This window comes from Phaenicophaeus curvirostris, chromosome 28, assembly GCF_032191515.1.
Source record: "Phaenicophaeus curvirostris isolate KB17595 chromosome 28, BPBGC_Pcur_1.0, whole genome shotgun sequence".
Taxonomy (NCBI): domain Eukaryota; kingdom Metazoa; phylum Chordata; class Aves; order Cuculiformes; family Cuculidae; genus Phaenicophaeus; species Phaenicophaeus curvirostris.
In genome coordinates this window covers 4,178,087-4,200,824 of record NC_091419.1, presented here as the reverse complement: position 1 = coordinate 4,200,824, position 22,738 = coordinate 4,178,087, and the positions used below count along the sequence as shown (strand labels likewise).

General features: G+C 52.3%; 2 protein-coding genes across 11 annotated transcripts in view; one reads left to right on the top strand and one right to left on the bottom strand.

Moving 5' to 3' along the window:
- The window catches only part of DOT1L (DOT1 like histone lysine methyltransferase), a 73,136-nt gene extending 59,818 nt beyond the window's left edge, over positions 1 to 13,318 (top strand). For 7 of the 10 annotated variants that reach the window (XR_011339202.1, XR_011339206.1, XR_011339205.1 and 4 more), the window contains 3 exons: positions 17 to 988; positions 2,068 to 3,989; positions 4,655 to 13,318. Coding sequence is in view for 2 of the 10 variants with exons in the window: in XM_069877975.1 (XP_069734076.1) it covers positions 17 to 988; positions 2,068 to 2,657 (1,562 nt within the window). In the remaining 8 variants the exon portion in view is untranslated. Of the gene's footprint in view, positions 1 to 16; positions 1,861 to 2,067; positions 3,990 to 4,654 lie in introns of all 10 variants that reach the window. The other 3 variants (XM_069877975.1, XR_011339208.1, XM_069877977.1) reach the window with 3 other exon arrangements.
- A 1,358-nt stretch (positions 13,319 to 14,676) lies between these two features.
- On the bottom strand, positions 14,677 to 22,632 carry PLEKHJ1 (pleckstrin homology domain containing J1). The gene is made up of 6 exons (XM_069878240.1): positions 22,479 to 22,632; positions 21,063 to 21,130; positions 20,098 to 20,164; positions 17,954 to 18,044; positions 17,713 to 17,776; positions 14,677 to 17,172 (listed from the first exon to the last, which is right to left on the bottom strand). The coding sequence occupies exons 1-6, from the start codon at positions 22,570 to 22,572 to the stop codon at positions 17,107 to 17,109; spliced, it is 450 nt and encodes a 149-aa protein (XP_069734341.1). The 5' UTR covers positions 22,573 to 22,632; the 3' UTR covers positions 14,677 to 17,106.
- Positions 22,633 to 22,738: the final 106 nt, after the last annotated feature.

The following is a 22,738-nucleotide window of genomic DNA, read 5'->3' as shown; positions in this document are numbered from 1 at the left end:
TTTTCTTCCACGCTAGGCGGCAGCTTATCTGGGAGGAAACAAGCACAAAGCAACGAGAACATGAACAGCAGCAAATGGAAATCTACTTTTTCACCCATCTCTGACATCAACCTGACCAAACCTACGGACAGTCCTTTGCAGCCGGTGTCAGCTCTGAGCCAGAACTCGCTGTTTGCCTTCAGGCCGTCCTCCGAGGACAGTCTCGCCATTGACTCCAAGATCCCGGCGCACGCAAGGAAAAGCATCACGGTGCCCTCGGCTGGGGCAGACGGGCTCAGCCCTGGTACAAACTCCACTAACGGATTCGCGTACAACGGTGGACTCTCAACTGACATTGGTTTACACAGCTTTATCGATGGTGCTTCTCTTCCACACAAGGCTTCAGATGTGACGAATTCCAACTGCTCCCTGGGTTTCCAGTCACAGCGAAGCAAAGACTTGGGGGTCTCGGAAACGAATCCTTTCTTGAACAAGAGGCAACTCGAAGGCCTCGGCGGCACAAAAGGAGAAGATTTAAATCGATCGGCGGTCAAAGGCAAAGAGATTGGCGAGATAAGCATTCGTACTGGGGGTTCTTCGGAAAAAAACTCTTTGCAGCATAACGGAAAGGTTGGCAAAGGAAGGGACCGAGATGTGGAGTTTAAAAACGGCCACAACCTTTTCATTTCTGCTGCTGTTTCGTCTGGTGGCCTTCTGAATGGTAAAAGCCTTTCTACTGCTGTTTCTTCAGCAGGCAACCCAGCATCTTCTGTTCAGACGCACCATCCTTTCCTAAACACTTTGACCACTGGATCGCAGTTCCCCCTCGGCCCCATGGCCTTGCAAGCAAACCTCAACTCGGTGACAAATTCCTCAGTATTGCAGTCCTTATTTAATTCAATGCCAGCTGCTGCCAGTCTGGTCCACGTGTCATCAGCTGCAACCAGACTGACTAATTCTCACACTATGGGGAACTTCTCTCCTGGGGTTACAGGTGGAACAGTTGGAGGTAGGCAGAACTCTTTCTCTGGTATAAGACAGGGCCTAAAGGAAGGTCTGACGCTGCCTCTCCAGGGGTGAAGCCTTTTCATTTCTGCGGGATGTGAAGCAGATCTGTCCCACATAACCAGTCTCCTCTATCTCTCGGAATTGCTAGGATGAGTTCAGTTCCCCACGGTGAAATCGCATGAGCTTTGTCTACTAGATGAGCTTGTTGTAAAGCAATACACCCAGACTTTGTGATTTCATAATGTTTGCTTGTTCAGATGTTGCTGTGTTGGAACCAACTTGGGTCCGCCTGCAGGTAAAAGATGTAACATGTCATGGTACCAAGAGAAGGAGCGTTAACTTGCCACTTGAGTAAAGGTTGAGATTAGGCCTTGAATGGATTTAGCGTGATCCAGGACGAGCAAAACATCAGTGCCTCTTCAGAGGAGATGGTGGTAGGAATTGCGTAGCTTTCTGGCTCTTGAATGGACACGAAGAGCGTTTCTTTGCCAGGAAGGGCAATGCCATATGCACCTTGTGCTTCTGGGATTCTGCCACGTTCTGTGGCCTAGAAGATAGTCTGAGCCTGCCGTTGCTAAGTGTCCGAGGCAGTTGTTCTTACCTGTCCGTAGTCACTCAGGCACCATGTCGGGAAATCCTAACTCTCACATCTCTCAGCACGTAGATTTGCTGGAAATACAATCTCCCCTCTGCTGCCCTGTAAGTGGGAAAGCAGGAGGGTGGGGAGGGAAGAGAGCGGCAGTTTGAGTCTTCAGATAAACAACTCTAGAGACCACGTAATCTCATCCAAAGTCTGCCTGTGTGGTATAGAACTGACAGTTCTTGGGTCTGACCATTTTTCCTCGTGGCATTTAGAGGTTGGCAGTAGGAAAGGTAAGTGAAATCTTTTGTACCTCCTGGCCTGCACCATTATCTCTCATTGCTTGCTGCCTTCTCATGCTGCATATTTTTGTATGGGGCTGTAACTATTATAATTTGGCTTTTTTTCTTTTATTTTGCTTTTTTTGTTTTGTTTCTCTTGTCACTTGAGACTGTACAAAGCCCATCTGTTGAAGCTGAGTTTTTCTCTCCTGTTTGCAGGTATTTTTAACCATGCGGTGCCTTCTGCCTCCTCTCCTCATCAATTTGGAGCCAGTTTCAGCAGCAGTGCTGTCTCTAGCAGCACAGTGCTAAGCTTAAACCCTCTGCAGGCTGTTGCCAGCACCTCATCCTCATCCTTCCCACCCCCTTCCTCTAATTTAGTAACATCTAGCGAGACTAGATCTGCTCAGCACCTCAACAGAGCGCCAGTGCAATCTGTTTTCCATTCCCCTCCACCTCCTCCTAACGTTTCCTTGCCCCCACCTCCTCCGTTACTCGCTTCTAACTCCGAGCCTGCGCTTCTGCAGAACCTGCCCTCCATCCCACCTAGCGAAGCTTTTTTGCCATCCTCTTCTGCTGCTTCTGTCCAATCTGCTAACGCTTCTTTGTCTATTAAGCTCGCTTCTCTCCAGCACAAAACCTCCCGCCCCTCCTTTACAGTCCATCACCCGCCTCTGCCCCGCTTGGCGCTGGCGCAGTCCGCGCCCGTCATCACGCAGTCCAACGCCGCTGGCACCTCCGCTATGTGGGTTACACTTGGCATGCAGTCTCCTTACGCTTCGCACCTTTCTGGGGTTAAGCCGCGATAAAGAGCTTGCTTAACTAACAGTTCTTATTTTGTAAGGTAAGGCTAGAGAAAAAAACAGAGGAGTTTTGTACGAGATGCTGAATGATGCTTCTTCCTTTTCAGAGATAGCTTGGGGATGGGCTCTGGGGAACAGAGTCACCTCTCAAACGTGGGAAGCAAATAACGAGGTGGCAGAGGATGGAGAAGCTTAATGCTCTCTGTTCTGGGAGTCAGGATTTCTCGACAAGGAGCGCTCGCACTGGTACCTCGGGTCTGTCTTGTTTGCCATTAGGGTTATATTCAGGTTGGGATCCCTCATGCGAATATTGATTTCCAAAGGGGAGGAAATGTCTGGTTTTAAGTATGGTTTTATACACTTACTGGACGAGGTTGTTGCCTGCTTTGATCCCCCCCTCCCCTCCTCTTCCCCGCAGACACAGACTGTTGCCTTTCCTCCAGTCCGTGTTTGCACGGTGGTAGGACGCGCGACGGTGCCGCTTTGTGACTCTGTGGGCTTGTTTTTACCATCAACAACAGCTGCTCTGAATAATCACAAAGTTCAAAAATCTCTAGGTTACAAGCTCAGCTTTGTCTTGGAAAGCGAATGCACTGATCTTGCCTTTCCCCTCTTACCGTGCCCCCTGCATCACTGGAAAACACAACCGCAGGGAGCAAAGAAGGGTTGTGACTTCTCTGTGAGCTTCAGCGTTGTCGGACTTGCCTGCTAGGGCTGACAGTGACCACCAGATGCTGTATTTACGCTCCCTTGGCAATCGCTGCCTTGCTGGGTAGGCTGGGGATGAGAACACAGGGAATCCGCAGGGTTAACCCTGGTCCAGAGAGGCGACTTTGCGCAGCTTGCGTGTGCGTTTTTACCGAAGCAAGTACTGAAATGCCTTTAGAGCATCTCCAGAATAAAGTGTACGACCACAGAGTTGGGTCCTGTGGTTAATGCAAACACTCTGTGGCGTCCTGATGTAACGACTTGTACTGGCAAAGCGCAACGAGGCCCCAGAGCTTGCTCTGTGCTTTTCTTGTAGGCCTTTGATGTTGTTGCTGTTCACTGATACCGAGGCCGCATATGATATATGATTGAATGCTCTTTGCCGCTTATAAAACAAATGACTCAATTACAATATACCTGAGAGATTCTTTTGCCTGTGCTTTGTGTCTTCATCCTCAAATTGCTCCACAGACACAACCAAATCCTCGTTAGGCTTTTGTGAGGCACGTAAGTATCGCCTCCTTCCTTCGAGGCGAGAAGGAGAAGGTTTGAGTAACGTGATCCCTGTGTTCCAGCAGAGACCAACAGTGATGTGGTTACAGAACGGGCTTGAAAAGACCTTGGATAGAAGTAAGATGGGGGAGAAGGAGTGAGGAGGGTTAGGCTTGGGGGTTTGCACACGTTGAGAGAACAGCGTGAAAGCTTTACCTGGAATTGAGGTCACGTTGGGCTAGACTCCGTCACACCATCACATGGTTGCGATGGTCCCTGTCATAAAAATATTCTGATCTAAAGAGGCAAGGCACAAAAGCTGAATTGTGGAGCCAGGAGATGGTGTACGATAGACGTGACCGTAGTTGTGATTCTGGTCCAGGTGACTCTTCAACACAGGTCAAAGGTTTCCGTGGTTTTGTTGACTTTAGTGTGAAAACGTGTGCTCAGAGTCCCTGATGAACCAAGGTCGAAGCCTGGAACTGGGGACTAAGTTACTTTGCTTCTCATAATGTTTCTTCCCCAAGGTAATAAAAGATAAGGTGAATTAAGGATTGGGAGAATGCCTTGTACCCCCACTTGGGCTCAGTCACAGGGGGTCAGGATGGTTAACGCTGCCAGAAAAAGCAGAACTGGGAGGGGGACGCGTGTCGCTCTTGGAAGCGTCTTTTCTGCTTCATTGCAGTTGGGTCAAGAGTTCTTTGCGAGGTCTTGGAGCAATGTAGCAATGATTGTCACGTCTAACACGCACGGCAGTTTTGTCTTTTATTTAGATGAGTCTCTCCTCCTCTCCTGTTGTGCAGGTAACTAGGATTTCTACCTCAACCCAATGTGACCTATGCAAGGACAACGTGGACCAACTTCACTCGGCTTCCACTGAAAGGTGCTCACCTGGCCTGTGCAGGGGTTTCTACTCTCTTACTACTGGACAAAATAAAAACATAAAAAGACCTAAACAACAGAGAAAAAAACCCACATTTACTGTGAATCTGAGTAAAAAAGAAAAAAAAGGCAAAAAAAAAGGCAAAAGAAATGCTTAAAGCTCCAGTTTGTATTGTTGATAGTTTAGATAAAGTATTTATCTTTTTTTAAAGTGAATTTTGACTTATTTTATTCCACCTAGAATCAGAAATACGACTTAATATGAAATTCTTTGAATGATAAAGGACTGGCACACCAGCAGAGATGTAAAGAGCCTCCTCTCGGTGCTATTTCATCCGTCAGAACTGTGCCTCTAGTCTGAATCCTTGGTGCTGAATTTGGAGGGTTGAGCGATGCCAAACCCAGTTCTCAGAAAGGTCTGCAGGTTTATTTATCCCGCTTACTCTGTTCATATACCAAACCCCGCTCGGTTGGCGGCGGTGTGAGCAACACTGAAAGGGGCAGCCTTCTGTCTCACGTTTTCACTTGAACTGAGCCAGACTGGGTGGGTTTTTTGCGTTCGTTAACCACCACGAGCTCCGTGCTTCCCTCTGGAGTGGCAGCTACGGTACCTGGGGCGGCCAGGCCGGCGCAGGCGCAGTTTGACCAACAGAAAGTTAAGTCCTGCCCCATTCAAACTACTTCACTGGGCCATTTGCAGTTGCTGGTGGCACTCACGTCACTGTGAATTTCTGGTAACTCCTTTCGGGCTGTCCTTGGCGTATGAACAGGGTGCGTAATCACTGGTGTATTGGTCAAGCCCTTCATGCCGATGTTGGGAAGACCGAACGTAGCTCTTCTGTCCCCATGCAGGTAGCAGATTATCTCAGCTTGTTTTTTTTGTTCCGAGTACGATGTATTTTGTTAGGAAGGTTTTGATACTTGATTCACAAATGGCTTAGCTGTGTACATTTATTGACAACGTGCGTTTTGCTTTTGTATTTCTTTGCTTTAAATAGACCGAAATTCTATGATTTGATGATTCTATGGAATGGTAGTTCACAAAAACACCCCAATCTAGCTTATCGTGCTGCCACATCAACCTGGTGCAGTTCATTGTCTCGTGTTTCCGTGTACAGAAAGCGCCGCTCCGAGCAGTGGCTGTATTTTATAAAGACGCGATGAGAAATTATGAATTTCATATACTTTTATTTCATTTATTTTTAGATTGTACAAATGCGCAGGAAACTTGTAAAGACTTATTTATTCGAGTGCACAAAGGGAGGAGAAGGGTGATCTGTTATGCAGAAATCGTGCTGGTCGGACTGGACCAAGCACCGATAAACCACAGGAGAAGAAGGGGAATTGTAACGGCAAAATGAGTACAAAAACCACTTTTAGGGTTTGGAAAACTCCCTGCTTACCCTGGTGCTCTGCGGGGCTGCATTGACCGCTCTGCGACAGAGGTTCTCGCTGACTTTAAGTTCTTTCTAGGTCGCTAGGACTCCCTCATGAGTCTCCTGCTTCCAGCAATGGGGCGTTCACCTTAGACATGAGCCCGGCCACCCAACGGAGCATCCTGTGGGCACGACAAGCTGGGTTGAACGCGTGAGCTGGTCCTACCTCTGGTTTTCAAGTAGGCGAGGTTGCTCTGTCCTCGTGTGCTGTCTGGAGCCTGGAGGAATGGTTGTGAGCCATGCTGGCTGGGTTCAAGAGACCAGTGGGGAAGAGGAGCTTTGGTAGCTCCTACCCTCTATGGACTTCAGAGAGTGCTTCATCCAATGTGAGCTTTGGAGAGGTGTAGGATAGAGTGCGGTTGTTTTCTTGATTCCCAAGTGTGTCTTCCGTAGACAGCCTTTGTTTGCAGAAGCTGTTGGTCGAACTTTGCCTTCTTCTCTTCACTAGAAAGGGAAGGGATTGATAGCCCTGGCAATTAGGGATGTTTTGGAACCGGTTTCTGCTTCGCGTGGGGGAGAGCCCTTGGCAGCAGTGTGCTCTGCTGAGTTATTAATGAAGATGAAAACGCTCAGAGAGTGATAGCTGAGAAACATCCAGTAGCTTCTACTGGAAGCTGTAGAACCGTGTATGTCCTGGAATCCAGGAAGACAATGTAGCCCAGATGTTTTGCAGCTGGGAGCTGGGCAGCTCCAGCTTCATCCAGCTCTCCAAGGAGCTGGAAGTTTCAGAGCTACCTTAGCATCCTTCCCTGCATGCCAGCGTGTTTGGGTCTTTGGAGGCTTTGCAGCTTCCCTGGAGGTGTTTAAGGGACGGGTGGACGAGGCGCTGAGGGACATGGTTTAGTATTTGATAGGAATGGTTGGACTCGATGATCCAGTGAGTCTCTTCCAACCTGGTGATTCCATGATTCTATGATTCTATGATTCTAATCGCTGGGGGAGCAGCAGCTGCAGTTACATCTCTCCCCATCATTTATATCCCCAATGAGATGAGGAAATAGAAGTAGAAGCTTGTAATCACTCTGCTTTTATCAGGTCCTTTTCTGAAAAGAGACCAAGGTACAATCTTCCTTGGACCTCTTGTCTTATCGCAAACTGCAGAAGACAAACAAAAACCAATTGGCCACCGTCACCTGCTCTTTTCGGGGAGAGTTTGCTTGTGCTGCTGCCCAGAGTGCTCACCAGATGCTAGTGGATAAACCTGTTTGGAGAAGGAACTGACTTGAGAACTTTGTTGAACGTGCTGTGTTTTCAGCGTGTGCTTGAGGCCTGGCTGGTTCCTGGCACTGCTTGGCTGAGGAGGGTGGCCAGATCCTTGTTGTGGGAATGACTTGGTTTGCTCTGAGGTTCACGGCGTTTCAGGAATTGGTGTCTGGCAAGCAGGACAGGACCATCAGGGATGATTTAGTAGTGGACTTGGCAATGCAAGGTTTACAGTTGGACACAATGATCTCGAAGATCTTTTCCAACCTAAACAATTCTGTGACCCTTTGGAGCAAAGGGTATTCTCCCGAGTGACAGGGGACAGGACGAGAGGGAATGGCCTTAAGCTCCGCCAGGGGAGGTTGAGGCTCGACGTAAGGAAAAAATTCTTCACTGAAAGGGTGATTGGGCACTGGCAGAGGCTGCCCAGGGAGGGGGTTGACTCGCCTTCCCCGGAGGTGTTTAAGGTGCGGGTGGATGAGGTGCTGAGGGACATGGTTTAGAGATTGGTGGGAATGGTTGGACTTGATGATCCGGTAGGTTTCTTCCAACCTGGTGATTCTATGATTCAAAGGCCTTCAGCAAGGACTGTGTCATCTGCTCCCTACTTGGCTGTGTGGGAAAGCAGATCCCCTCTATCCCTCAGCGTCACCGGTGGCAGCGGGTGCTTTGGTGGCTGGGAGCCTGCAGTGTCTGTTAGAGGGCTCGCACACACATGCTAGCCAGATGTTTCCAGCTGCCCAGCATTTTGGAGCCCGTGAATCTCCAGCCGTCATCTGGGAAAGCCAAAGGAAACCAGGTGCTGACCCAGGAAGAAACACATAGTTGGGATGTACTTGAAAGGGGTTCAGTCGGCTGGCTAACCTGCTGAGCATCTGCTTCAGCCTCCTGGAGTCCTTTGGGACTTCATTTCCCTCTGCGTTACCTCTGTGCTGTCATTCCTAGTGACTCAGTATTTCCATCTTGGCATGAGGTTGAATGGGCCTTGGGCAGCCTGATCTAGTTGGAGGTGTCCCTGCCCATGGCAGGGGGGTTGGAACTAGATGATCTTTAAAGTCCTTTCCAACCCAAACTATTCTGTGATTCTATAAGTCCACAGCTGCTCTGGCCTTGCCACCTACACCTGGCACCGTCGGCACCTTCACCTTGCGATGAGTTTCTGTGGCAGCTCCAATCAAAATCTTCATAGCAATCCCCACTGAGCTGTGCTTCCAGGATGGTGCTGGATAGAGCTTGTAGGGAACAGTGAGAGATGGGAAGCTGGGCGAGTGCAAGTTTTGGACTGATGTCTTAATATTGCGTTAGCTGGGAGGTCATAGAATCATAGAATCGCTAGGTTGGAAAAGACCTTCCAGGTCATCAAGCCCAACTGTACCTGTCCACTACTAAACCAGATCCCTAAGCACTTCATCTGTCCATCTTTTAAACCCCTCCAGGCATGGAGACTTCAATCACACCTCCCTGGGCAGCCTCTGCCAGTGCTTGAGAACCCCTTCGGTGAAGATGATGTTGCCGAGAGATTTGTGTTGTCTTCCTCACTCTCTGATCTTTTATCTCTTTGCCATAATCTCCGTCAAGTTCAACTTGCTTCTCCTCTGTACCTTGACGTACGGCTGCTGGAAGGAACGGCTCTTTGAGATGTTGGGATCTGATCCATCTGGCTACAAGATGAAGACCCTTGCGACCCTACTGTAGGAGCACGGTGCCGGAGGTCTGAAACCTGGCTTCAATAATTGGAGATACTTTTGAGTAATCAAAGCCAAACAGCCAGTTCCAAAAAGGAATTCCTTCTGTGTTACCACATCCTGATGGGTCCAGTCATTCCGTGGCTTTCACACGTGTCCCTTCTCCTCCACGCTGCTTCTGCCAGCAAGGGACTTGTCAGGAAGCTAAAATCCATCTTGTAGCACATACGTTGCCAAAAAAAAAAAGGAACTTCCTGAGCGAAACCTGTGCCCCACTTCTAAATGTCAGCCTTGAGGAACAAGCCTCGCACGTTCTTCCTTTTTTGGTGATTTGCTACCTCTGGCTCTCGCGCTTGCCGGGTCTGGTCCATGGAGACCCACTGTGCTGGGAGGCTGGAAGATCTCCAAAAGCATCAAACCCAAGATGGGTTTAGTCATTCTGCTACAATTCTTCCATTAGCTAGGGGTGTGTGGGGCACCCAGCGCTCGGATGTCTCTGCTTTCCTCGAGCTGAGGGCGAAAGTGGCTGGAAGACGTAGAGGGTTGGGTTGCAGGATGATGGGAAGAGTCGAGCTGCCCCTGTTTTGGTGCAAACAAGGCTGCTTGGGAAGGCGCAGATCAGGCTGGACAACCACGATGATAAGAAGCATCTTCTCTCTTAGGTTGTGGATGCAGTGGGAGTGAAGCAAAGGGGAAGCTGCTTTTTTTGGTAGCTGCTGGTCTCTGACCAGTTTCTTCTGATAGCAGGAACTCGAAGTCTTCTTGGCCAGACAAATGTAGAAATAATTTCTTGTGCTTCCATCTCATTCCCTTCCTTCCTGGAGCTGCTTTATCTTCCAGCACACAGTTTGTGTTTGCCCCGCTGCTGGCTGGGGTTTGGCTTGGCTCTGGGGTTCCCCCTGTCAGGACTTACTGGTGGGATGGAATGTGGGGGTGAAGGTGAGCTTGGAGGGTCTGAATCCACGATGACACTTACAGTTGCTGAAATAACCCAAGAAGAAGGTTGCGTTGCTTGATCTGAAGGGATCTGCACTGGTTTTGTGAATCAAGAGCTTTCAAATCCCCAGGACTTGATGCTCCTCAGTCTCAAACTTGTCCAACTGTCTCACTCAATTACTTCACCTCAAGTCAAAGTGTTGAGTAGATTTTTTCTTTCTTTAGTCAAACTTAATAGTAGCAAGCAACTTCTTCACGTGAAATCTGCTGAGCAGATGGGTTTCAAGCTTGGAAAGTTCTTCCGTTGCATCTGACTCACATCTCAGCATGGAGCATTGCGTCAGTCCTGCTTGGCCACCATGGCTGGTCAGGGTTGAGTGTGTGGCTCAGTGCAGCGTCATCGGGTGTGGGGTTGTATGTGTGTGTAGGTGCCTTAATCATAGAATCATGCAATGGTTTGGGTTAGAAGGGACCTTAAAGCCCATCCAATTGCACCCCCTGTCATGGGCAGGGACACCTCCCACTGGATCAGGGGCTCCAAGCCCCATCCAACCTGGCCTTGAACCCCTCCAGGGATGGGGCAGCCACCACTGCTCTGGGCAACCTGTTCCAGGGCCTCCCCACCCTCACAGCAGATCATTCCTTCTTAAGATCTACTTATACATTCACCCTGCTTGAGACAAGAGTTTCCTTGGTGACATCACTGCTTCAAGGGCTGGACCAGATGGCCTATAAAGGTCCCTTCCAACTTCTATGAGTCTTGTAGAGATGTAGTTGCTTTGCCTCAGAAAATAGATGGGTGGGGAGCGAGCGCGAACGTGAGATGGTCAGCCAGATCTGCCTGGCCTGCTGCACAGATTCACCCCGAACGCAGTCGGGCTCCAACAACGTTTGCGGGTTGGGTGCTCCACACCATGGTGGGTTTGTTCCCATGGTCATCAGGTTCTATCTCATCCCAGTCTTCCCTGCAGAGGAGGCTGTATCTTCGCATCGTGCTGGGCTTCCTGGTCCAGGAGAAGTTTACTCTGGAGTAACGAGGCCATGGACAGGCAGTGTGAGGCCACCTCCAAGGACCTGCGTGGTTTGATTCTTGCTAGGATTGTGGATTTAGAAACCAGCATCTGCTCCCCGTACCCATTTATTTTCCACTTGGGAGAGAGTCCAAGCAGGGGGGAAGAGTCCAAACAGAGTTGAGGCTGAGTGAACGTGTGGCAGGGGAGAGCAGCAGCGGACGCAGAGCTGGTGTATGCGGTGGGCTTGGCTTGGCTCTTGTTCAGGTGATGATTTTTGTGGGATGTAGAGTTGTTGTGAGCAGTTTGAGGGCCAGCATGCGCTTTCACCTCCTCCAAGGTGAGTCAGATCGCTCACCTCTTCATGGCTCCTTGGTGGCCCTCGCACGAGGACCTGCGAGACCTGTGCCCTCGGGATGCTCCTGCCGCAGAGGCTGTTTCCGTGTGGCTGTAGGAAGCCGATGGCTCTGCAGAGCACGCGTACGTCTGTCCCCAGCCCTGCAGATGGGGTGGGATGGGTTGTGGTGTTACAGAAGTCTACTTTGCTGGCCCTGCTCCAGGTCTTGCCCCATTGCTGGAAGAGGAGACCCTGGTGCTGGAAGAGGAGAGTCTGGTGCTGGCAGCTTGCTCTCAAGCTGCTGCTCAGGACTTCCCCGTGGCTGGGGGTCTGGAGTTGGTGCTGGTGGTGGCCGAGCACTGCTCCTAAAGCAGCGCTGCCCTGGCTCAGGGTCACCACCCCTGGCTGGAGCCCATCCCAGGTGCTGCTCATGGAAGAGCCCTTCGTTCGGACCTGGAGGTTTTATCCTAGTGCCGACCTAAGGTAGCTTTGGGTGGCCACGTCCTGTTGGCTTCCCATGTGGAGATTTGTGCGATCCAGGGTACGGGAACCTTCCCAGTTGTGTGTTCCCCCTGGAGGGGGTTCTCCCACCTCACCCAGGTCGTGTCCCGAACAATCCAATGTTTGTAGTTTTGCCCGAGCCCAACGCGTAAAGGATTGAGCGTTGGGAGCGATGGTTCCTTCAGTTGGGACGGGACGTTGCGTGGTGGATGGCAACCTCCCAGCAGCGTATTCTCAAATCACAGCTGGGGAGAAGGAACTAGACCGTGTTTTTGTGAACTATCTGCAGCACTGAGGAAAAGTCGCAAGGATTGGGGTGTTTTTCAGTCACAGATGCAGTCGGGGTAGGAGTTTTGAGGTTTTACGGCTGTTAAAGGGTTTTATTTCCTCCTTTTTTTTTTTGCACCGGCATTTCCGTAGCTTGCACATCAGGTGTTTGTTCACTGAAAGCTTGATTCCCAGTTTAAAAGATGTTGTGCCATATTTTATTTATCCTCATGTGTTATAAATATAGAAATATCAATTTTGACTGCATATCGCAATAAATGAGGTGATTATTGTGAACTTCAGGGTTTAAACCCGAGACAAAACCACGGGAGACGCTTCTCTGGTGTTTGCTGTTTGTGACTCCTCGCTCCGAGGAGGTTTCTTATGTTTTTATGGTTTAAATCCAAAACGGCGGCTTTGAATTCTGAGTTTTCTGACGCGAACCCTGAAGTTCTCAAGAGTTTGATCCATTGGGTTTTCACGGTACATCCAGATGCGTTTCTCGTGCGGTCAGATCATTGGTTGGAAAGGGCTCGTGCTGGAGTTAACGAGGAAAAGGTGGAATGGGTCGATCCATCCTGCTCGGCTTCTTTAACCTATTAATCTTTTAAGTGATCCATTTCCAATTAAAAAAAAAAAATCCCAACTTTTTTAGGTCTCTTGTTCTACTTTAAACTTTTTAAAGTGAGAGCCTGCCCTCGCTGAGTGGGACCGGGATGGGGAAAGCGGTAGATGCTGAGGTTGCTGTTGCTCAGGAATTGATTAGGGAACTTTTAACTACTAATAAAAATCCATTTCCCGATGGATTTTTTTTAAAGAAACCCCATTTTCTTAGAGCAGTGACATGGGATGGTTCCTAGTGAATAGGAATTAGTTTATATAATTTAGCCTATTAAACTGAATTATTTAAAATTCAAACTTCCCCTAATTTATCTTTTTTTTTTGTTGTTGTTGTTGGGTTTTGTTTTTATACCGGTAAATTCTCCTCTCATTCCTTCCATTCTTCCATAGCAGTAGCGTGAATTCTTCTGGTGTGTATATATGTACGGATAATATATATATTTCCACCCTGCCTTTCTAATTCTCCACGATGTAAGAGTTAGTTTTTTCTCCCCTCCCTCCACTTAATTTCTTGTGTCTTTACCTTGATTTGTAATTGAAACGATGCTTTGAAGTTTTGTCTTTATATTAAAGTGTACGTATTTTAATACACCGTGCGTTGTGGAGTGTCACTGCGGCGGGGACGGCGCCCGGACTCCACCAAGGTCAGAGACTCATGGAAAATGGTTTGGGTTGGGAGAGATCTCAAAGCCCATCCAGCTCCACCGCAGGGCCACCTCCCACTGGATCAGGGGCTCCAAGCCCCATCCAACCTGGCCCTGAACCCCTCCAGGGATGGGGCAGCCACCCCTGCTCTGGGCAACCTGGGCCAGGGCCTCCCCACCCTCACAGCAAAACATTTCTTCCCAAGATCTCATCTCAGTCTCCCCTCTAGCAGCTAAAAGCTGTTCCCCCTCGTCCTATCTCTGCATTCCCTGATCAAGAGCCCCTCCCCAGCTTTCCTGGAGCCCCTTTCAGTCCTGGAAGCTGCTCTAAGTTCTCCCTGGACCTTCTCTTCTCCAGACTGAGCAACCCTATTTACCCTTATAGCCGTATAATGTAACAGAAACGAGCTGGACGATGGAGTTGAATCTCAGATGTGGTGGCCGTAACCCTTTCTTAGCTGATTTGTTGATGGATTCTCAACAAGAGGCTGTCCCTGCTCTGCTGGACGCTTCCACTCTTGGGACGCGGGGCAGCTCCAGGTAGGATTTTAGATGACCCTGTTCATCTTCCCCATCCTGTTGCCAAGTGCTCAGCTCTGTTGGCAAAAGGCCTTCAACAACCACACTGTGGGGACCTCACCACTGCTCCTCGTGGGCGCTGTCTCCACACGCATCTCCTGCTGCTCCCTTCTGCAATGCCTCCTCTGGACCCTCTGGACTCAGCCCTGGTGAGACCTCCTCGAATCCTGGGGTCAGTTCTGGCCCCTCACCACAAGAAGGATGTTGAGGCTCTGGAGCGAGTCCAGAGAAGAGCAACCAAGCTGGTGAAGGGGCTGGAGAACAAGAGGAGCAGCTGAGAGAGCTGGGGGTGTTTAGCCTGGAGAAGAGGAGGCTGAGGGGAGACCTCATTGCTCTCTGCAACTCCCTGAGAGGAGGTTGTGGAGAGGAGGGAGCTGGGCTCTTCTCCCAAGGGACAGGGGACAGGACGAGAGGGAATGGGCTCAAGCTCCACCAGGTGAGGGTCAGGCTGGACATTAGGAAAAAATATTTCATGGAAAGGGTGATTGGGCCCTGGCAGAGGCTGCCCAGGGAGGGGGTTGAGTCCCCTTCCCTGGAGGGGTTTAAGGGACGGGTGGACGAGGCGCTGAGGGACGTGGGTTAGTGATTGATGGGAATGGTTGGACTCGATGATCCAGTGGGTCTCTTCCAACCTGGTGATTCTATGATTCCTCTGGCCCCCACGCTCGCCGCAGTCCCTCCTCCCCAGCGAGGTTTGGCTTCTCAGAAGGCTTCCAACCGCCCCGAGGATTAAAACAACCTTTTATTGGAAGTGTTCACTTTACAAAGAACAAACGGCGTCAGCCCCCTGCCAGGGCGCCCGCACCCGCGCTCGCTGGAACAAGACACGGATACAAAAAGCACAGTGACTGGAGTATGAAAACAAACAATTGTCCGTAAATCACCAGCAGCTGGTGCAGATCCCAAGTGTCCAAAGTCCCCTCCCTGCGGAAACCGGACCCGCTGCCCCACTGCTCCTCCAGGTGTAGCTCTGGGCCACGACCCTGGCCTGCAGACCCCTTCACATCTTGTGTCTTACATTCAGTTAGGAAATGGGATTGGTGCCTCTCGAGCGCTGGGATTCGCTTGCGCTCAACCTATAAAATGCCCCTTGTAGGTGCAGCGAGGACGGGGGGAGGCGGCTCGTCCTCGGGAAGGTGTCGCCAGGCACACGGTGAAGCTGTTGGGGACGAAGCGGTTGGGGACGGGGTGGCTGGAGACAGAGCCTGGTGGCAGCGTGGGACTTGGGTCTACTCAGAACGACTGCAGAAGCCCCACGGCTTCGTTTAGAGGCCGACTAATTGATTATTGCAGTGATGCTGAACCCCAGCAGGCAACTTTGGATCTTTGGATGCGGACGTGCTGCCTCTGGGAGGGGCTGGCAGGACCTGCGCTCGCTGCTGGCTAAATTGAGGTGGTGAAGCTGCGGTGCCTGCTCTGCTCAGCCCACGCTACCACGGGGAAGCGGCTCCGATTGTCCCGTGCACGTCTTGTCTGTCCGTCCTCTCTCCAGTGACCAGACCGACAGACATAAAGCTGCCCTGTACCCCACTGGCACATCAGTATCCCTGCACCGAGGCAAAGCAGTGAGGTTTGTGCGGATTAAACTGGACTTTAAAGCCATCTGAGGACACCAGTTCCCTAAAGCCCGAGCTGTCCTGTGCTCCTGCCTTTAATCCCTCTGTGCTGCTTCCACCGGAGTCGCCATCTGTCTCCAGAACTGCCCTATTTTCCGCTTCCACCCTGTCGTGCCCTCGGCTTCGCGTGCAGAGCAGCTGCCCTGCTGCTGATTTTGGTTATTTGTGGAACAAGCACCTGGAACCACTGGAGGGACAAGGAATAGCTGGGGAGGGAAGGGAAATAGCTTCGCTTCGAGGTTAAAAAATAAAGCATCGGTGACGCCTGCCCCTCTCCTGGTACCTGGGAGCATGAGGTGAAGAGGGGAGAGCAGGTCACTAAAGCTCACAGTGGGGGCTCTTGTTTTGGCACTGATTTCTAGACAGAGAAAGAGCTGAAGTTTCCCCTCGGGCCCAGCCGCAACGCCGCGAGCTGCAAACCCCCAGAGCTCTGGCTAAGCCCTCCAGCTGCATTTTCCTCCCCAGCGGCTGTCGCCAGCGCTACCTGGGACATTCCCAAGGCCCCTTCCTGCAGCTTTTCCAGTCTCGTTCCTGAGCGAAGGCTGAAGGCGTGGAGCCCCAAGGAGAGATGAATGTTGTTCCTTATCTCTCTGTTCCAGGAGCCCCAAGGAAACGTGGCTGTGGTCCCTGGCAGCTCGCTGGGAGCTTGGCACAGTTTTCTGGTCTCTCCCTTTGGAGAAGCTGCAGCAGCGGCTCAGGGAATGCAGTGTTAATGCCCAGTTACCCCCCAGCTGTCACAGCTCCCCCGGCTTAACTTCTCAGAACCCGAACGCCGGGCCCAAGCGGAGCAATTCCTGCCTTCACAACCTCTCCACCTGGCTTTCCTCTCTCAGCCCGCAGCACTGGGGAGGAAACAGGAGCACCACCCAGCTCTCAGCCCTGGCTTCGCTCCCTTCTGCTCTGCAGTTTCATTCCCTAAAGGTGTTTGCGAGGGCTCTGACACGCTGCACTCCGGGCTTCACCTGCTCAGAGAAAGGAGGAAACAACCCGGTGCCAGCGGCTGCTCCCTGTCAGCCGGAGCTGCGCGGAGCTCCTGGTCTTACGGGAAGTGTTCCTGCTCCTCCCTGCACTCCAGCCTGGCCGCCAGGCGCTCCCAGGAGGCCTCCATAATCCTAAAGGCTGTGTTACCCCTGCCAGCACAGCAGTGCAGTCGGCTGGAACATCCTCTTAGAGCAGGGGGGGAGCAGCTCTTGATGGTTCCCGTGAAGATCCTAAAGGCAGCTCCCTGCAGGAGCGGGACAGGAGGAAGCCGAGGGCTAGAGCTGGTTCTGCTCGCTCCCTGCCTCCTCTGCTCTCACCAGGAGCCAGTGGGGTTTTACTCCCACTGCTGCCTGCAGGGAGCAGTAGGACTGGCTGCCTCCGCAGCTGGGGAAGCGGGAATGTTCAAGGAGCTCCTTTTTAAAAAAAACCTACAAGATTATTTGGCTAATAAATTAAAAAGTCACTTGGTCACTGCTGCCGGGAGCCGCTGCTGTTCTTCGAGGGGCGCTTGGGGTGACTCTCCGGCGTCTGAAGTCAGTTCAGCCCAGGAAAGGGGGTTACTGCTTGTGGGTTCCCAGCTGGAAGCGAGCTTCCTCGGAGATCCCGTACTGCTCCAGGGGATCCTGCAGCAGGAGGAGAGGGAGGGCACAGTGAGAGGCAGGCAAGGAGGGGGCTGCCCCTCAGCCTGGGGCCGGGCGCTGGTGCCAGTCGCGGGCTGGATTTACCACAGTCCAGCCCCTGATACAGAAATCCAGCGGTCCTTGGGGAGGACGCAGCGGATAATTTGGGTTCACAGGCTCTATTCAGTCCCCGCTGGCACAGGAGCGCGGCCAGAGGTGTGAGCAGCGTCTCAACCCTGCTCTGACCTGGCCAGGGCTGCCTGGGAACTCCTCCAGAGAACCAGGGAGACTCTGGGCTAGCCCAGGCCAGACGTGGCTACAAACCTCGGGGCGTTTGGCCAGTGGCAGAGCGCTCGTACGAGGGCTGGAGCTGAGGAAGAGGCTCAGGCCTGGCTGCGGAGTCCACGGCTTCAGGAACTGCCTGGCTACGGGATATTCCGCACCCAGGGCAACCAGCCTCGTGCAGGACAGCTGGCAGCAGCGCCCGAGATCACCATCCCCTGCTCCAGCCCAGAGCCTGACGGGCGACACCAAGAGACTCACCTTCCCCGTCATTTTCTGGATCTCGTTCCGGTAGAAAATCAAGCTCCTCCTCATGAATTCATAGCTGCAAGACAGGAACAGACCATGCTGAGCAGAAAAGGATGTGGAGAAGTTTCAGATGCTATTTAGAGCTGAAGGGAAGTTTGCTCGGGAGAAGATAAACCGCTGTCCTCCCCGAGTTCACCACAAGCGGGTCCCGGGAAGCAAAAGGCACCGAGGGTACAACGCAGACCTCACAAACCTGGCTCGCTTGAGCGCCTCGATCCACTCCTGACACTGCTCTTCGCTGTCACATTCGAAGCGGTATTTCCTCTCTGGCTCCTCAAGGAAACCTGCCAGAGATCAGGAAAAGGCTTAAGGGAGGTCCTGGCAGAGCAGCTGGTGTTCCACTCCCTCCCTGGCAACTGCCAGACTGCCAGGCCCCGATCTCTGCTCAACTTGGTTGACAGCGACTGAACATGAGCCAGCAGGGGCCCAGGTGGCCAAGAAGGCCAATGGCATCTTGGCTTGGATCAGACACGGCGTGGCCAGCAGGGCCAGGGAGGTTCTTCTCCCTCTGGACTCGGCACTGGTGAGACCGCTCCTCGAATCCTGGGGTCAGTTCTGGGCCCCTCACCACAAGAAGGATGTTGAGGCTCTGGAGCGAGTCCAGAGAAGAGCAACGAAGCTGGGGAAGGGGCTGGAGAAGAAGAGGAGCGGCTGAGAGGGCTGGGGGTGTTTAGCCTGGAGAAGAGGAGGCTGAGGGGAGACCTCATTGCTCTCTCCAACTCCCTGAAAGGAGGTTGAGGAGAGGAGGGAGCTGGGCTCTTCTCCCAAGGGACAGGGGACAGGACGAGAGGGAATGGCCTCAAGCTCCACCAGGGGAGGGTCAGGCTGGACATTAGGAAAAAATATTTCATGGAAAGGGTGATTGGGCCCTGTCTGAGGCTGCCCAGGGAGGGGGTTGAGTCCCCTTCCCTGGAGGGGTTTAAGGGACGGGTGGACGAGGTGCTGAGGGACATGGGTTAGTGATTGATGGGAATGGTTGGACTCAATGATCCGGTGGGTCTTTTCCAACCTGGTGATTCTGTGATTCTATGATTCAATGATCTGTGACGGAGCCAGCAGTACAGGCCTCTGACCCCTTCTCCTTACCCTGGGGGGTCCCAGCTGGCCCAGAGCGGCTGCCTACGGCGTTTGTCATCCTACAGCGGCCGAAGGCTTTGGGAAGAGCAACTTCTCAAGCTGAGAGCAACAGCTCAGAGCTGAACTGGACCAATACAGCCAGATTTGGGACTGAAATTCCCTGAGCGTCCTCGCAAGCAGCCACCAGGAGATACAGTGATCCGAGTGGCTCCAAGGAAGTGATTTTCATCTATGCAGAGGGAAGCCACGTGAGGAACGCAATTGCATTCAGGAAAGGCACTGACCTGCCTTTGCTCGAGGCATTTGGGAATTTGGTGCCATACACAGTGGAAAGCAAGTCCCCACGCAACTCCACCTCTTCACCATGATAGAATCAGGACAGCTAATTAATTACACTGTCCCCAGAGCTCTGCTCTTTACTGCACCGCACGCAGAGATCGGGGCTGCTGCTGAGAAGTAAATGGGTCAGGCTGCATCGAACCCCCGGGCCTGCTGCACGGGGACACAATCTGACACCAACTGCCATCGGCTTTAACACTTTCCCAGGAATTCTCATTCACCAGAGCTCCTGACAGCCCTAGAAACACCGAGCGTGGTGCTCAGAGATCAGTATATTTGAGCGTGACTTGGAGAAAGCACGAACGCTGCCTCTCCTGGCAAAGGAGGAGATGAAGCTCTGCACAGAAAAGCAGCTGCGCCCGACACGCAGGCCAAAAAGATACGGGGACGGCCTTGGAGAGAAACATCCTGTTATGTTTGCCACATACCTCTCACACAATGATTAGTTGTCGGATGAAAGGCTGCTTGCAAAGGACAACGCAGCGCGAGCCAGCTGGAGCCAGGGCTATCAACACAAGGACAAACAGCGTGGCGGGAGGATGCTTTATCTGCAGCTCACGCTTTCTTGATAAAATGCAAGCGCACAGAAGCAGCAATCTGTCAATACCAAACCCTCCCGGCGAGGCAGTGCCAGGGACACGAAGCCGTGGGGTGGCTGCTGTTAGCGCTGCTCTCCTCACAGGCTGTTTTGTCCAGCAAAACAACCGCTGGTGTCCTCAGGATGGGGCACGGCCACACCGGAGCAACAGCCCAGAGAGGAGGAGAAGGGGCTCGGGAGCCCTAACTCTGCTCAGGAACCTCAACCCCACTGACACCACAGAAAGAAAGGGAAAAGCAGGAACTAAGTAGGAAAATATTTCCTTTTACATAGCACCGCTAGCCGTAAGGGGAACACAAAGGGAATGCATGTGCAGAACTCACTGATAGAGAAGACGTTCTCCTCCTCTTTGGTGATCCTGCAGTGCTCCAGCAGCAGGGCTCCGATGGGCTGGAAAAGACCCAGAGAGAGGGGTTAACCCCCACCATCCACCAGTGCAACCGTGTTCTGACCCTCCCGAGTTTGCCTGGTGCCTTTTAAGCAAGTTTCACAACCTGGTTACTGCTTTTAAAGTCATTCAGTCCACCTGCATGAACGTTCCATGGTTTTTTCATCACCCTCCTTGTGCCTGCTGACTTGTTGCATCACACCAGTCTTACCTGGAATGCTTCACACACATTAACGTGGCACTAAACATTTCAACTTGCTTAGATTCAATGCAAAATGCTTTTGCATTTGATAGTATTTGATAGGAATGGTTGGACTCGATGATCCGGTGGGTCTTTTCCAACCTGGTGATTCTACGATTCTATTCTGTGATGCCAAGACAGCCAATAAGTTCACTTCCTCGCTCAGTAAATTCAATGCAGAAGAAATATTCGGGTTGTGAGGGCAGCCCTCGTGCCTGGCGAGACTTTAAGAACCGCTCAGAATAACCAGACAAACGGGAGTGCTGTTTGCTCACCAGTGCACGCAGAACAAGGACATGAGAGCCTAAGGGTGCCACAAACCATAAACGAAAGCAACCCACAAGTGAAATCTTTTGTCCAGGCTAAACAAAATGTGAGAGGCAAATAAGGAAGAGGCTGAAAAAATCTGGTTTCTGAGGTGTTTATGGCGCGGTGGTTTTATACTGGCAGCCTCCACCCACCTGCTGAACTCTGATCCGTCCAGGAACACCCTCTGCCCTCCACCAGAACAGACAAAAGTGCTTAGGAATAATCAGCAGAAAAGAGAGCAAAGCAGCACGAACAGCAGCGAAGGACAAAGCCTGTGTCCTCAGGGCCTCGTCCCAGAAAAAGAGGATAGAGAGAGGGAGGAAAAGAAATAACAACAAAAGATTCCCCACCTCTGCTTCATCTGTCCGGAAGTAGAACAGAAAGTTGACAACGAGTTTCACGAGGCGTTTCTTTAACACTGCAAAGAAAAAGAGTGTTGAGGTGGCCAGAAGGACAGCCCTGGCCTCCCCTGCCAGCGCCCGGCACGGCTCTGGTTGAACTTTGAGACCATTGAGTCCAACCCTTAACCCAACACCGCCAACTCCCCCATTAAACCCAGTCATCTTACTCTGTGGCTACCAAGGCAAACGCACGAGGCTCCGGTAGGAATGTTTAATCTGATGGGAACAGACTTGCCTGCATGAAGACTCACCTCATGATCTGACTTGTCACTAAATGGGGCCGATGCTCGAGATGAGACGGTGCTGAAAAGGCAGCGGAGGGCCTAACGTGCACCTCGAGCTCCCCGTGCCCGGCCCTGCTCCCTGCCCACAGCCGAGCACTCGCCCCGGCAGCGCTGAGCCTCGAAGAGCTCAGGGGCCTCTGCCCGTAGCTCGTGCAAAATGTCCTTGGTGCATTTATGTCCTCCCTGCATCCCCCCCATGCCTACGGGACTCATAGAATCACAGAATCATAGAATCACCAGGTTGGAAGAGACCCACTAGATCATCAAGTCCAACCATTCCCATCAATCACTAACCCATGTCCCTCAGCACCTCATCCACCCGTCCCTTAAACCCCTCCAGGGAAGGGGACTCAACCCCCTCCCTGGGCAGCCTCTGACAGGGACCAATCACCCTTTCTGGGATAAAGTTTTTCCTAATGTCCAGCCTGATCCTCCCCTGGTGGAGCTTGAGGCCGTTCCCTCTCGTCCTGTCCCCTGTCCCTTGGGAGAAGAGCCCAGCTCCCTCCTCTCCACAACCTCCTTTCAGGGAGTTGGAGAGAGCAATGAGGTCTCCCCTCAGCCTCCTCTTCTCCAGGATAAACACCCTCAGCTCTCTCAGCCGCTCCTCTTGTTCTCCACCTCCCTCACCAGCTTTGTTGTTCTTTTTTGGAATGATTTGGGTTGGAAGGAATCTCAAAGCCCATCCAATTCCACTCTCTGCCCTGGGCAGGGACACCTCCCACTGCATCAGGGGCTCCAAGCCCCATCCAACCTGGCCTTGAACCCCTCCAGGGATGGAGCAGCCACCACTGCTCTGGGCAAGCTGGGCCAGGGCCTTCCCACCCTCACAACAAAACATTTCCCCTCAAAATCTCACCTCAATCTTTCAGCTCCAAACCATTTCGCTTGTCCTATCGCTGCCCTCCCTGATCCAGAGCCCCTCCCCAGCTTTCCCGGAGCCCCTTTCAGGTCTGGAAGCCGCTCTAAGGTCTCCCTGGAGCCTTCTCTTCCCCAGGCTGAACACCCCCGACTCCCTCAGCCCGGCCTCGCGCAGGAGACGCCCCTCACTCCCCCTCCCCGCCCTCCCGCTCCCCCCACTCACCGCTCCCCTTCTTGGGCACCCGCATCAACACCTCGGCCGCCTTCTCCGCGGGCTGCCGGGCGAGGCTCAGCAGCTCCCGCTCGTTGTACCGCATGGCGCGGCCCCCGAGGCCCCTACGGCCCCGCCATCGCCCCGGCCCGGCCCGCGCCGGAAGTGCTCCCCTCCTCACCGGAAGTGCTGCCGCCCTCACGGTAGTGCCTGAGCCCGCCGTGCCCCCCACCGGCGACCTTACCGGAAGTGCCTCTGACCTCACCGGAAGT

Excerpts from the sequence above, each read along its gene's own strand:
- PLEKHJ1 (XM_069878240.1), bottom strand. The coding sequence starts at position 22,572 with ATGCGGTACAACGAGCGGGAGCTGCTGAGCCTCGCCCGGCAGCCCGCG. Across the intron at positions 20,165-21,062 it reads TCCGGACAGATGAAGCAGAG|CCCATCGGAGCCCTGCTGCT; the intron begins GTGGGGAATCTT and ends GGTCTTTTCCAG. Across the intron at positions 17,173-17,712 it reads TCCAGAAAATGACGGGGAAG|GATCCCCTGGAGCAGTACGG; the intron begins GTGAGTCTCTTG and ends CTCCTGCTGCAG.